Genomic DNA, 14,521 nt, shown 5'->3' on the forward strand with positions numbered 1-14,521 from the left:
CAAATACTTCCTGACATTCATCTGTCCACTTGACCGCAACATTTTTCTTTAACAATTTGAAGATAGGCTCACAAGTTGTCGTGAGCTGAGCAATAAACCTGCTGATGTAATTCAATCTCCCCAACAGACTTATTACCTTAGTTTTGTTCTTTGGAGTGGCAATTCCTGGATACCTTTGATCTTTGACGGGTCTAATTCAATACCTCGGCGGCTGACTATGAATCCCAACAACTTTCCAGACGGAACACCAAACGTTCATTTTGCGGGATTGAGCTTGAGATTGTACCTGCGAAGCCTTTGGAAGAACTTTCTCATATCTCTGACATGGTTAAACTGCTTTCTAGACTTTACAATCACATCATCCACATAAACCTCGATCTCCCTGTGTATCATGTCGTGGAATATGGTCGTCATTGCCCTCATGTAGGTTGCCCCAGTATTTTTCAAACCAAATGGCATGACCTGATAGCAGTACGTTCCCCATGGCATGATGAATGCCGTCTTTTCTGCGTCCTCCTCATCCATTAAGATTTGGTGGTAGCCCGCATAACAATCCACAAAAGAACCAATCTCATGTTTGGCACAATTATCGATCAATATATGGATGTTCGACAATGGGAAGTTATCCTTGGGACTCGCCTTGTTGAGATCTCGGTAATCAACACACACCCTGGTCTTGCCATCCTTCTTCGGCATAGGAACAACATTGGCTAACCAGGTGGGATACCGGGTGACCGGAATGACCTTGGCCTCAAAATGTTTGGTGACCTCTTCCTTAATCTTCACACTCATATCAGTTTTAAATTTCCTTAGCTTCTGCTTGACAGGGGGAATGCCGGGTTAGTGGGCAATTTATGAACCACCAAATCAGTGCTTAAACCTGGCATGTCATCGTATGACCATGAAAAAATATCTTTGTACTCAAGTAATGCTTTAATTATATCTTCCTTGAGTTGAGGTTCAAGATAGACACTTATCTTAGTTTCTCTAATATTATCTGGGTTCCCTAAATTGATTGCTTCTGTGTCACTCAAGTTAGACCTGGGTTTTTCTTCAAAATGACTTAGTTCTTTGTTAATCTCTTCAAAGGTCTCATCCTCATCATATTCCGATTCATCATCACACTCTATTTCCTGAATTACTATTTCAGAATTAAATTGACTTTTAAGACTGGGCCGGAGATTCCTCATGCATGTCATATCATTGAAGCCAATATAAAAAGAACTATACAAGGAAGAAAAGAAAAAATAAAATAAAATTATCAGGAAGGAGAAAAAGGGAAATTGCATTTCTTTGAAATTAAAGATAACAAGGTTTATACATCCAAACGGACGGAACATAGAATCTGAATTACAACCCTGGAATAATCAGATAAACTGAAAGAAAATCAAAGCAAACTACCAAAACTCCTTCCTGGCAGGGAGAGGAGTAGCTTCCCAATTGTTAATCTTTGCACTGGGCCCCACAAACTGCACATCCGCTTTACTTGAACCCTCTCCAGCTTCCAACATGTTCACATCGGCGAATAACCTCTCGAATTTTTCAATCAAATCTCCATCCACATTAACCACTGAACTGGGAACCGTCGTTACTGGGCACTTTCTGGTACCAGGCATGACAAATGATCTGGAAAGACGTGGGACCGGCTTTGGAAGGGCCCATGCCTTTTGTTTCATTTTTCTGGCTCTCCTTACGTCTGCGACTGTGGGCTTGAAACCCAAACCAAATGTATCCAGGTTTTTAGGAAGAGAAATCGGTTGTACGATACCTTGTAGAGATGCACCCAAACCCTTGCCTGGTACAAAACCATTTTTCAACATTTCAACGGCTACCATGACTGATGCAGCAGCTACCCTTGGAGTTGGCACGCACTTCCCTTCAGGAATTTTCTCTATCGATACCGTGTCAAAAACCTGATAAACCCATGTCTCCTTGTCGTCTTCAAACTCTATGAACGGAACAATGGCATCACTGGGAACACACAAATTATCTTCGCCATGCACAATAATTTCCTGTCTATCCCATTCAAACTTATCCATTTGATGTAGAGTGGACGGGACCGCTTTGGCAGCATGAATCCAGGGTCGACCTAACAGCAGATTGTAAGAAACAGCCACATCGAGCACCTGGAATTCCATAGTAAATTCAACTGGCCCTATTGTAAGCTCGAGCACTATGTCCCCGACTGAATCTTTCCCTCCACCGTCGAATCCCCGAACGCAAATACTGTTCTTGTAAATTCTTTCATCATCCACCTTCAACTTGTTCAGAGTGGAAAGAAGGCAAATATTTGCACTGGAACCATTGTCAACCAGTACCCGAGTAACCACAGAATTTTCACATTTCACCGTCAGATAGAGGGCTCTATTGTGCTCAGTACCCTCCACGGGCAACTCACCGTCAGAAAAAATGACTCTATTTACCTCAAATATCTTGTTAGCTATCTTTTCCAAGTGGTTTACTGAGATTTTGTCAGGAACGTGGGCCTCATTCAAGATCTTCATCAAAGCCTGACGGTGCTCGTCTGAATGGATCAATAATGACAATAATGAAATCTGAGCCGGTGTTTTCCTCAACTGCTCCACAATGGAATAGTCCTGCACTTTCATCTTTCTCAAGAACTCCTCTGCTTCTTCCTCGGTCACCGCTTTCTTCGCCAATACTGGGCTATCTTTAGAGGTCTTAGCTTTTCTCAACTCTTCGGGGGCAAAGCATCTCCCCGATCGAGTCAAACCGTGGGTCTCACAAATTTCTTCTTTAACCTCTTTCCCCATGTAAGTCACTGTCACTCATTCATAATTCCACGGGATTGCCTTGCTGTTGACTATTGGTAATTAAGTTACCGGCTTGATAATATTAGGATCTATGCGGGCACCCTCCACAATTACCACAGGCTTGTTCGCCACTCCTGGCACAACCACTTTTGCTCTTTCAGGTTTCCCTGCAACGTCACTTGAGGAACCCTTCTTGACCATCACAAATGGTTCACTATTTGCCCCATTCAACTTGATAGCAGACTTCTCACTTGTTGACCTTTCGAACGGCCTGGCTTCGCTAGATCGAATCATCATGACAGTTTGCGAAGGCTTCTTAGGCTCCCCTTCCTTATACACTATCTCAATCATATTCGTCTCTGATGAGCTGGCAATGGGTTCTAGTTGATATTAGGTGCCTCCGGCGCCTGGACCTCAATCCGATGAGTATCAATGAGCTCTTGAATAGCTGTTTTCAATTGCCAGCACTTCTCCGTGTCGTGCCCCGGAGCACCAGAACAATATTCACAACTCACAGGACGATCAAGATTCCTCGGGGGAGGATTTGGCAATTTTGGCTTGATCGGACTCAGCATACCCAATTGTCTTAACCTGTGGAACAAACTGGTATAGGATTCTCCCAATGGAGTGAAAGTCTTCTTCTTCTGTAACCTCTCATTCTTGGTGTCCTGATTGGGCCTGAAACCTGTTCCAGGGGGATTTTGATAGGCTCTCAGGGGTGGATAAGTATTTTGCGGGGCTGGGTAAGGATTATGTGGAATTGGCGCATGCCATTGCGCATGGGCAGGAGGTTGAGGGTATGTTTGTTCATGATGGACGAAAAAATGGGGATCTGGTGGTAGGTAATAGTGTTGCGATGGGCTATATGGAGTGTGGGGGTAAGTTTGGTGATAGGGTCGAGGCTGGTTGTAGTAACGTGAAGGGCCCCTAGATCCGACCCAAGCTCCTGACTCAACCGTCGCAACGTCCTTTTTCTTCTTTTTCCCAAGTACACCTCCAATACTGTTTTGAATGGCCTGGGTGGTCGCTTTGATTGCTGAATAACTCATGATCTTGTTGGACTTGAGTCCCTCCTCAACCATGCCTCCCATTTTTACAACCTCATTAAAGGACTTGCCCACTGTTGACACCAAGTGACCAAAATAAGTGGGCTACAAAGCCTATAAGAAATAATCAACCATCCCACTTTCTTTCATCGGAGGGTCAACCCTCGCTGCTTGTTCCCTCCAACGGAATCCATATTCCCTGAAACTCTCACCGGACTTTTTCTCAATCTTTGTCAATGACAGACGGTCTGGGATAATTTCAAGATTGTACTGAAAATGGCAGGCGAAGGCTTGGGCCAAATCGTCCCACGTGCCACCTGCTGTGATCTTGTCTAGTATACCATTCCAATGCTGATCCACTCAGACTTTGGCTGAAATATGCCATCAATAATTCATCTCTTCGCCTGCCCCTCTCTTCTTGCTACAAAATCCTCTTAAGTGTGCTACTGGGTCACCATGCCCGTCGTACAGATCAAACTTGGGCATCTTGAACCCTGCTGGTAACTGAACATCTGGAAACAGACATAAATCGCTATAGGCCACACTTACTTGACCTCCCAGCCCCCTCATATCTCTGAGCGATTGTTCTAAATTTTTGACCTTTCTGATCATCTCCTTATGCTCAGGATTTTTGGGTGGCTTCTCGGTCTCCGTCGGGAGATCAAGATGAGGGGTGTAAGAATATGGTTCCGGAACTTTGAAGGTGGGTTCAGGGGGATAATACTGGTTGTCGTGAGTTTGGAACAGAAGTTCACTGGAAGATCGGTGTAATGCAGTAGGTAGAGGTGCCACAAAAACGAGAGTGACTGGTGGAGGAGGATATGGGACTTGTTTGGGTGGTGGAGCTTGGGAAGTATGGGAAGTGGTGCCCTAGCATTGTTGGTAGAGGGGAAAGGCTGGAGATGAGTTCACAGTGGGAGGCTCCTGAGGTTGGGCCGATGGTGGGATATAAGCTGGGTTGGCGGGATAAACCGGTGGTGGATGACCCTTTGCCCAGGCCTGGTACATTTCAGCCATTTGCTGCTTTAACTTATACATCTATTCCTTCATCGCATTAACATCCAATTCTTCCACCTCTTTTGACGGATCAACAATACTTGTTTCTGGTTCTTGGTTGGCCATGTCCAGCTTGTCTTTCGATCGAGTATTGTAGGAGTGAGTTGCCAGAATGCCAATCAACTAACCACTTGCCTGTACTCAATATATCAACAATAACCTTGTTAGTGATTAGGGCATTAACAAATTGGTAACCGCACATTTTGGGGAATGAATGCACCTAAGTAGTTAACCATTTCTATTATGCATTTGATCGGCTGCTTGCGTCATCCCGACTTTTCCTCATTTGCAATTTCTCTTTTTCCCCTTTTTCTCTCTTTTCATTCTAGCCTTTGCCTTTTCTTTGTTTTATCCTCTCATTTCTCTCTTGTTTTGCCATTGTTTCTTTCTCTTGGTTTTCTTATTTTTCTCTCTTTTCTTTTCTTTTTCTCTCTCGTTTTTCCTCTCTCTTTTTCTTTTTTTTTCTCTGTTGGTTATGGTCGAATCCTATGAAGATTGCCTACGTATCATGACCCCGCATGAATCAGACCGAGCGTAGTTCTGGGAGATAAGTGGGAAAGTAAATAATAAAACATTTTGGGATTTTCAATTTTCATAAAAAGCAAACGCTTTGATTACAAAGACTCAAAACTAACAGACTCCAAAAGAAACTAACAGACTCTGATGCAAAGACGAAATACAAACTCCAAAACAAGTTATCAACAAAAGACAGACAGACTCGAAAACAAATGACAGACTCCAGAAGAAAATACAAACTCAAATGAAAATCACGAATACATTAGTGCCTCCAACCCTGCCCTGGGAACACCAACCGGTCTTGCAGCGGGCCTACTTGCCATGTCATCTTGGAGCTGATAGAGTTCTTCCATTATCTGACGGACGTAGATTATTACAGTGGCGAAAAACATGGACCTCATCATGTCCTCACACGCACTGCACTTCATGGTAATGTAGTCAGCAATCCTTCGAACTCTCTCTCTCATAATACCCTTCTCTTGCAACAGCCGGCCAATCTGATGGGATCTAGCCTCTAAGACCTGAGTGGCAGCGTGGTTTTGTTCTTGCAAGTGCCACAAGTCCTCTTCCAACCGTGCCATTAAGGCGTAACAATGTTCTCTTTCAGCCCTAAAATTTTTGGCTTGTTTAGCCATTTCACCCTTGAGGTTGCCAATTGCCTTTTCCCAACCTGTGACCCCTCTTTCATATCCGTCTTTCATCTGTTGAACGAAAGCTGCACGCCTTTCGGCACTTTTGGCCAAATTTGCTTGTGATTTTGCTAGTTCAGACTCAGCTTTCTGCAGGTCATCTTCATAGTCACGTACCTTTTGAGTAAGGTTATAAATGAGCCTTTCATCTTTCCTGCTTCGGCCTGGGTTCTCGACTTCAATTTTCAACAGTCAAACCTGGGCTCTGAGAGCTTTATTTTCTCGCACCAATCTTCTCCTCTCACCCTCGGCCTCTTGTGCCTGTAAATCATTGTTGAAGGTGACATTTCTCAACTCTTCTCGTAGATCATGAATGGTGGCCTTATATTCCTTTTCCTTCTCCCCCAGGCTAACCTCTCCTGAATTTTATCATCAAAGGCTTGAACATGAGGCCTTTTGGCGGGCCTCTCGGGCTCTGGCTCATTATTTACACAAGGCATTTTCTCAAACCAAGCAACATAGTTTGGATCTACTTCCCCCTTGGCGATGTCTGGTACTTGGGTGCCATTTTTTAGGTACTGGCAGCTTTTCCAATTCTGTTGAACTACAGCCTCGGGCAATGCAGCTTCTGGATGTAACTCTATGGCGTGGGCACTTAGATCTTCATCTTCGGGCACAATCTGATACCTTCCCAATTGCCCCAAGACCCTCTGCGGTACATATGACTGAATACTCCTTACACCCATTAACCTCAGGTAGCCCTTGGTAGCAATCATATATATGGCTTCTATCCTCGGGAGCCATCCTATAGTCCACTCAACCTGACCTGCGTTAAGAACTTTCAAGTGGGAGACCCATGCTTCAAACCCTTCTGGTGCGTTGTAATCCTTTACCCTCTCCTCGTAGTTGGTGATGAAATTACCCGGGCTCGAACCATAACTCATGAATTTGGGGTGATGGCGAAGGTGCTCGATCAACCACATTTGCAGAAGGATGCTGCAACCTTCAAAGAACTAAGCCCCTGCTTTGCATAAAGTCAATGCTCGATAAATATCCGCCAGCACCAACGGGGCAAGTGTATGATCTTTCCTGGTAGTGAGGATTTGTGAAATTCTAGCCATACGAATGTCCACCGTCCCTTTCTCATTTGGGAAAACCATGATCCCCAAGAATGCCACAATAAATGCGAACCGACGATGAATTTGCCAAAGGCCCTTATCTTGTTTGTTGCTCAGACCCTTTACATGCGTTTCAAAACTAGCAGAGTGCCCAAACCTGAAGTATAAGAAATGGAAAGCACAACACCCGTTGCTCACACGCTCTTTATTCGTCTATTTACTAATATTCAGGAGGTCAAAGAACTTGTGCACCGATGGAGCCCTTGGAAATATAAGTTGTTGCTTCCTCAAATCCCGTCCAAATTCAATGTACCCGACCATTTCCTCCAAAGTAGGGGTGATCTCAAAATCCGAGAAACGAAAGACATTGTGGACAGGATCCCAGAAAGTTACCAAAGCCTTGATCAGATCTTCCCGGTGTTTGATCTCAAAAATGTTTATAAGAGCACCCAATTGCTTTTTCACCCATTTCTGACCATTTCGTCTAGATCATTTCACCACATACGCAAGTGCAACTGAGCCTGTTCTCTGACCACTTCTGGCGAATCCTGGATGGGATTCATTTGTTCCTGTGGAAGGTTAAGGTTAGGGTTGACTCTAATGGACCCTTTTGTAAACATGTTTTTGAAGATAAAAAAAAATCAAAGGACCATGATTTCTTCCCCTATATGCCAATTTTAGCCAAGTGATTGTTTTTGCAAATGTGGCCCCTTCCCAATTTCACATGAATTTTGAGGCCGAGGAGGATTATTTTATGACCCTGCACAAACTTGTCCGTTCTTTTACGAAAATAGCCTTTCGACAATTGAAAAATACTCTAAGGCTATCTCGGCAAGAACAGTTTAAGACATTGCTAAAGCTGGATCGGCTTATTTTGACCAAAATCCAAACTATATTCACTTGACCACTGACTCTCTTTTCTTTTTTTTTTTCTTTTTCTTTTTTCAAAAATAAGGCCGAACCTTATGTGGGTTGACTACGTATCCCACGTCCAGTAAGAATTAGACCTGCGTGGTCAGTTTTGACACATTTGGAAGAACACAGTGTTTGACTCTTTTGAAATAACTTTTTTTTCGAAATTTTTTGGCAGAGTTTCGTTTTTCAAATACAGGGGTTTTCTTTAGAACCGGGCTTTATTTCCTTCCCTACATCACTCTTGATTTTTTTTTTGCTTTATTTTCCTTAGTCGGTCATCATGCAAGCCAAAACAAATAAATGTCCACATAGCACATAGAATGCATCAAGATGATCTATTATTTTGGGCACACCCGTCCTAGACGGACCCAATCCCTGTGTTGAGTCCCCTAAGCCAAATGCACATGATACAAACAAACGTTCCTACTAGGGATCCGACATGAAGCTGTGTTATTCTAGGTTTAAATCCTGGGGTTTTGGTCTAGACTTGGGGTACTCGAGCGGTCAACTGGGGCCGAAGAGGGGGCAACGTACCGAGAGCACTAAAGTCTACCCGACCTTGTCGCTTGCCCAACCTCGTTCTATTTGGTATAATTTCTACAGAAAAAGCGGGCCACGCGAACGTGTGCACCATTTTCAGAAGACTCAGAGGGGTGGCGTAAGAAGATAGCTATATATAATTCAAATAATATCAAAGCAGTAAATAGACGACAATTAGCACAAAAGGTTCACAAAATACAGTAATATCAACAATAAATAAAGCCAAGAAAAATCATATCAACAAGCTCGAATTTTTGAACCCTGAACCAGAGATTTTGGGTTCGATTCCCCAGCAGAGTCGCCAGAGCTGTCACACATCCTTTTTACCTACACCCCCAGAAGGGGTATAAGAGAGTTTTTCCAATTAAAGGACAATCGAAACAGGATTAATTATTTAAAATTCAGAGTCGCCACTTGGGATAATTTATGGTGTCCCAAGTCACCGGTTTAAAATCCCGAATCGAGGAAAGTTGACTCTATTTACGGTCTGCGAACACAGAAATCCGGGTAAGAAATTCTGTTAACCCAGGAGAAGGTGTTAGGCATTCCCGAGTTCCGTGGTTCTAGCACGGTCGCTTTGATCATACTTGGCTTATTAAAATTGTTTAATTACTCGTTTTGGAATCTATGTGCATTTAACTTTTACCGCTTTTTAATTAAAAAAATTATCTTGAAACGGGTCACGCGTACGTGTACCCACTTGTTTGGCGCATCAAAAATCATGTCACGCGAACATGTCCACAATCAATAACGCTTTATTAATATTAAGAAAGTTTAGTCAAAGTTGCGCGAACGCATACTCCGATTTTGTTTTCAAAATCGTAATTATATCACGCGAACGTGTACATAATCACGGTTATAGACTAAGTAGCGCTTAAAGCATTTCTACGAATATTTATTTTTTGAAATCTTACTCATGTCACGCGAATGTGTAGACGATTAATAACATTTTATGATTTAAAGAAATGACAGAAAAGCTGGATGCATATCATAACAGTATGATGCAACAACAGTACGATAGTATTAACTTCCTTTACTCGTTTTGCAAATTCGCCGACAACATGCTCCCTATGACTTCAGTCGACCATTTGTTTTTAACAGAATCTATCAACATTTAGGATTTACAAAGCAAGAAAAGTTATCACTACAGTAGTACTTCATGAAACTTTGGAGCTTTTTCAAATTATATTAAACTAACAATGAACAATGAAAATTCAAGCCTTAATTATTCACGGAACTGACTTCCCTAACTACTAATACTGAAGATAACTAAATTATTTTGAGAAAAACTAGCCAAGAGCAGGAAATCAAAGAATCTGCCAACAGCACAATTTCACCTATGTAGATATAACTCTAAATCTTGATTTCACTTAACTACAACTACCACAAATTTGGGGAAAATATGACATGAACTACAAATCAATTTTAACCATTAAAACCATCCTAATATAGATTGAACAAAAACAGACCAACAATAACAAAAAAAGACAACAACCAAATACTGCTAGGGAATGAGCAAAGAGCAAAGAAATGAAATATTAAATCCAAGATTCAGATTAAAATAGAATTACATATTACATAATGCATGAAATTAAGCTAAGATAGCAAGAGAGGGGAAATAAACCTCAAGTAAACCTGAAATTTGATTGATTTACAGTTTGAAAATGCTAAGCGATGGAACGATCAGGAGCCGGAACCGGAAAAACTCGAGCGCCGGAACGGGCAGTGCCGAGGCGTCTTCGTCGCTTAGATCTCGTTAACGTTAAATCTTCCAATCTTCTGATTTCTTTTCCTCCGAAGCTTTCCTCAGTGATTTAAAATGATCCAAGACTTAACCAAGTAGTATGATTGGCGCTAATTTCCCCAAAATTCTCATTGAATAATGATGTCTCCAGATTTTTGTGCAAATGGTACCTTTGTTGTCATCTTTAATAGTGTCATCGACTGGTTGTGCTAAGTGTGGTCTAGGGTTATTTTAAGACTAGTTTTGGTTATATAGAAGGGTTTTTAGGTTAAGGGGTATGAGCCTAGGAATTATGGGTTTGAGAATTTTGAACTAGGTCTAAAATTAGGCATAAAAATGGGTGGCTCGAGCCCAAGTTTTATTCTTTCCTTGCGAACGAGATTAAAATACGATCTCATTTATTAATTAGTCCTACTTAAGTAAAATAACTATTAAAATGAGACAGAATACTAAAACAATTTTTTTTTCAAGATTAAAAATGACTACAAAACATTAATGAACCTATTTTTGTAATTTTTGTTTTCTTGTAATAAAATAAACTAAAAGAGTCAAAATTACTTAAAATATCTATATTATGCCTAAATTAAATATTTACGTGCTAAAAAATGAAAAATCTTGGGGAGAATCAAAAATCACATGTCTACAATAAGGGTTCGCCCCTCGGGCACAATGTCAACAAATCCGCCCCTCGGGCAATATCTCAGAACAATACCAGCCCCTCGGGCTATATCTCACATCACAATGGATACCCGCGCTCACTGGGGGTGTGCAAACTCCTGGAAGGGCCCCTTACGGCCCAAACGTAATATCAAGCCATCTCGTGACATCATCACTAGGCTCTCGGCCTCATATCATCAAGTCACCTCGTGGCGTACATATCTCAGGTCCTCGGCCTCATAATCATAATCAGTGTATCACCGCTGCGGCGTGAGACCCGACCCAAAAGTATCCTCACTGCACAGACTCTCGGCCTTACTCAGTCAAAATTACATAAGCCATTCAGGCAATAGTAAAATATGATGCTCAGCCCAAAATATTATTTAAAATATTATTTGATATATGAAAATAGTGAAATATAACATGACTGAGTTCAAGTATAAAGTCAAAACAGTGAGGAAATATCAATAAAATCCCCCTAAGGGTTCAAATAATTGGCACGAAGCCCAAATATGGCATTCAACCCAAAACATGATGATAACAAATAGTTTCCAGTCAAATACGCAATAAAATAGTCATTCGGGACGGACTAAGTCACAATCCCCAACAGTGCACGACCACATGATCATCATATAGCGTGTGCGTCACTTCAATATAGCACAACGATGTGCAAATCTGGGGTTTCCTACCTCAGAACATCATTTACAATCATTACTCACCTCGATCCGGTTCAAACTCTTGTTCGCGATGCCTTTGCCCTCACGAATCGACCTCCGGATGCTCCAAATCTAGCCACAATCAGTACATAACCATTAAAATATGCTAAAGGAACAAAGCCCACTCGAAAATATCCAATTTATATCAAAAATCCCAAAATTTCTCAAACCCGACCCTCGGGCCTACGCCTCGGAATTTGATAAAAGTCACATCAATAGAATCCTCATCCTCTCACCAATCTATACCTACCAAGAACATCAAAATCGGACCTCAATTGCCCCTTTAAATTTCCAATTTACACTTTCCAAAGCCAAGCCCTAATTTCCCAATTTTTGGCTTTAATTTTCCACATATTTCATGATTAAACAAGTAAAAATCAACATAGGATCGCGTATTGAGTTCAAAAATCTTACTTCCAAATCCCTTCGATTCCCTCTTCAATCTTTCTCAAATGTTCCAAAAATTGCTCAACAATGGAGAAAATAGACCAAAATTCGCGAACTCACTTTTTAAACATTTTGCCCCAGGCCTGAAATCCTTCATCGCGATCACGGGACTTCCTTCGCGATCTCGAAGCACAATCTACTAGGCAGTCAATTTTACTCTACGCGAAAGCGGTGAGGTCCACACGAACGCGATGCTCAGAACTTTAAACCTACGCGAATGCGGATAGATCCACGTGAACGCGATGCACCACTTGCCCAACTCGCACAATCATGACTCGTTGCGATCGCGAAGAACAACCTGACCTACCCTCATCACAGCCCTATGCGATCGCGAGACTCCCTACGCGATCGCGAGACTCCATACGTGATCACGAAGGAGAAATCTCTGCAACAGTTGAAACTTAAAACCTGCAACTCCAAACAACATGGAATGGTTCGATTGACCACCCGAAACTCACCCGAGGCCCTCGGTATCTCAACCAAACATGCCAACATATCCCATAACATCATTCAAACTTGTTCCAACATTCGGAATGATCAAAACAACATCAAACACACCAAAATCACATCGGATTCAAGCCTAAGAATTTCAAGAACTTCCAAATTCCGCTTTTAATCAAAAACCCAACCAAACCACGTCCGAATGACCTGAAATTTTGCACAAACGTCACAAATGATACAACGAGGCTACTGCAACTTCCGGAATTCCATTCCGACCCCTATATCAAAATCTTACCTATCAACCGGAAAACGCCAAAATCTCAATTTCGCCAATTTAGGCCTAAACCTTCCACGGACTTTCAAAATGCATTCCGATCACTCCTAAGTCCCAAATCACCTAACGGAGCTAACCAAATCATAAAAAATTCGATCCGAGATCATATACTAACAAGTCAAATCTTGGTCAAACTTTTCAAATTTCAAGCTTCAAACTGGGCTGAAAACCAAAACCAATGATTTACATAAGTCATAATCCATCACACGGGGAAAGTCATGCCCGAGAACCGACAAGCAAGGTGCAAAAGCTCAAAATGACCGGTCGGGTCGTTACATCCTCCCCCACTTAAACATACGTTTGTCCTCGAACGTGCTTAGAGTTACTCCAAAAGCCAACCAATCACTGGATAACCTTACTATGCACATACCCGGGGGTGATCCCTCGTCACCCTATCTCATATAGGTCCGATAACACATTATAACTGAAATTTCATAATCCAACCTAGCCCATAAGCCTTAGAACCACATTTTCACTTCCGAAATCATCCACAAGATCAAAACTCACACCTATACTCTAAATAAGCCCGAACAAGTTGTAATAACCCATACCTGCAACCTCAGGTGAAATCACATGATATACCACATAACTCAAACACTTGTAGCGATACCTTCTAATCCAAGCAGCTACACACAACAACCGAATATCGATAGTAAACTTCTTATCCACTAAAGCCTCATTCCAACACTTTCATATACTGCCAATGATAAATGAAACACACAGTAAGCCATAGCTACTTCTCAAATCAACCATTCGCGAAGCCACCTCTCATTTGACAAAGATCATAGCAACTTTCTGAGCGAGACCTCAATATTATCCTTCCAACATGCTGAAATTGAATCCGTTTGTATTCATTAAAGACTCCAACGATCTTATCAAGTCCAACATCATCACTCTAGTGACATGACACATCAATACAGGCTAAAGCCACAACTTGTGAAATCCGCGCACCAATAAGCAACAATCCGAACATACTCAAATCATGAAAATGACTCAAATGAAAGAGCTGTACCGCAAGCTCACCAGTACCACCACAACACAATGCTGAGAACCCGTCACACATCATAGAAACAAAACACACGAATCTAACCCCGCAGGATCACACCGTCCACATAGCTTCTCTCCAATGCGCGACCTCATCCACACACTAGTCCACATGAAACACCTCAAGTCACTATGCTTAAAAATCGACAACCATGCGCAATATGGTGTCTAAAACCCAAGAAATCATCATAACCACCGCGAAACAATTGATATAACATTACACATACCCGAAAGGACACAACCAATATGCCATTCACCGAGCAATACCCAATACTCTTTCCCGCTCGACTTTCACTATGAAACCCAAATGGAATCGCACCATCTGTGACTATAACCAACAAATCATAATGTCTCACAACACAGAAAAGTAATTCATAGATCACCTCAGAACACTAATAGCTCAAAAACAACCGAATCAACATATCCCTCACCAACAGCGACTCGAAGTCAACAAGGACGTCTCGATGCAAAACATACATTCATATAGGTCTACCAATGAACCCCTTATCAAGGAGTTCCGGAAGCTACTCCTTCAACTCCTCTC

At 41.9% G+C, this 14,521-nt stretch overlaps 1 protein-coding gene across 2 annotated transcripts; it reads right to left on the bottom strand.

Moving 5' to 3' along the window:
• Nucleotides 1-1,331: 1,331 nt before the first annotated feature.
• On the bottom strand, nt 1,332-10,545 carry LOC138877154 (uncharacterized). 2 transcript variants are annotated; one of them, XM_070156736.1, is made up of 2 exons: nt 10,219-10,545; nt 1,332-5,011 (listed from the first exon to the last, which is right to left on the bottom strand). In XM_070156736.1, exon 2 carries the CDS (start codon nt 2,772-2,774, stop codon nt 1,398-1,400), a length of 1,377 nt encoding a protein of 458 aa, XP_070012837.1. In that variant the 5' UTR covers nt 2,775-5,011; nt 10,219-10,545; the 3' UTR covers nt 1,332-1,397. The 2 variants fall into 2 exon arrangements, 1 of the variants encoding a protein (XP_070012837.1); XR_011402490.1 differs by lacking the exon at nt 1,332-5,011 and adding an exon at nt 5,451-7,708.
• Nucleotides 10,546-14,521: the final 3,976 nt, after the last annotated feature.

This window comes from Nicotiana sylvestris, chromosome 9 (genome assembly GCF_000393655.2).
Source record: "Nicotiana sylvestris chromosome 9, ASM39365v2, whole genome shotgun sequence".
In the NCBI taxonomy this organism is placed as follows: domain Eukaryota; kingdom Viridiplantae; phylum Streptophyta; class Magnoliopsida; order Solanales; family Solanaceae; genus Nicotiana; species Nicotiana sylvestris.

What these genes read in the sequence shown, in the direction of transcription:
- LOC138877154 (XM_070156736.1), bottom strand. Translation starts at nt 2,774, where the DNA reads ATGGGGAAAGAGGTTAAAGAAGAAATTTGTGAGACCCACGGTTTGACT.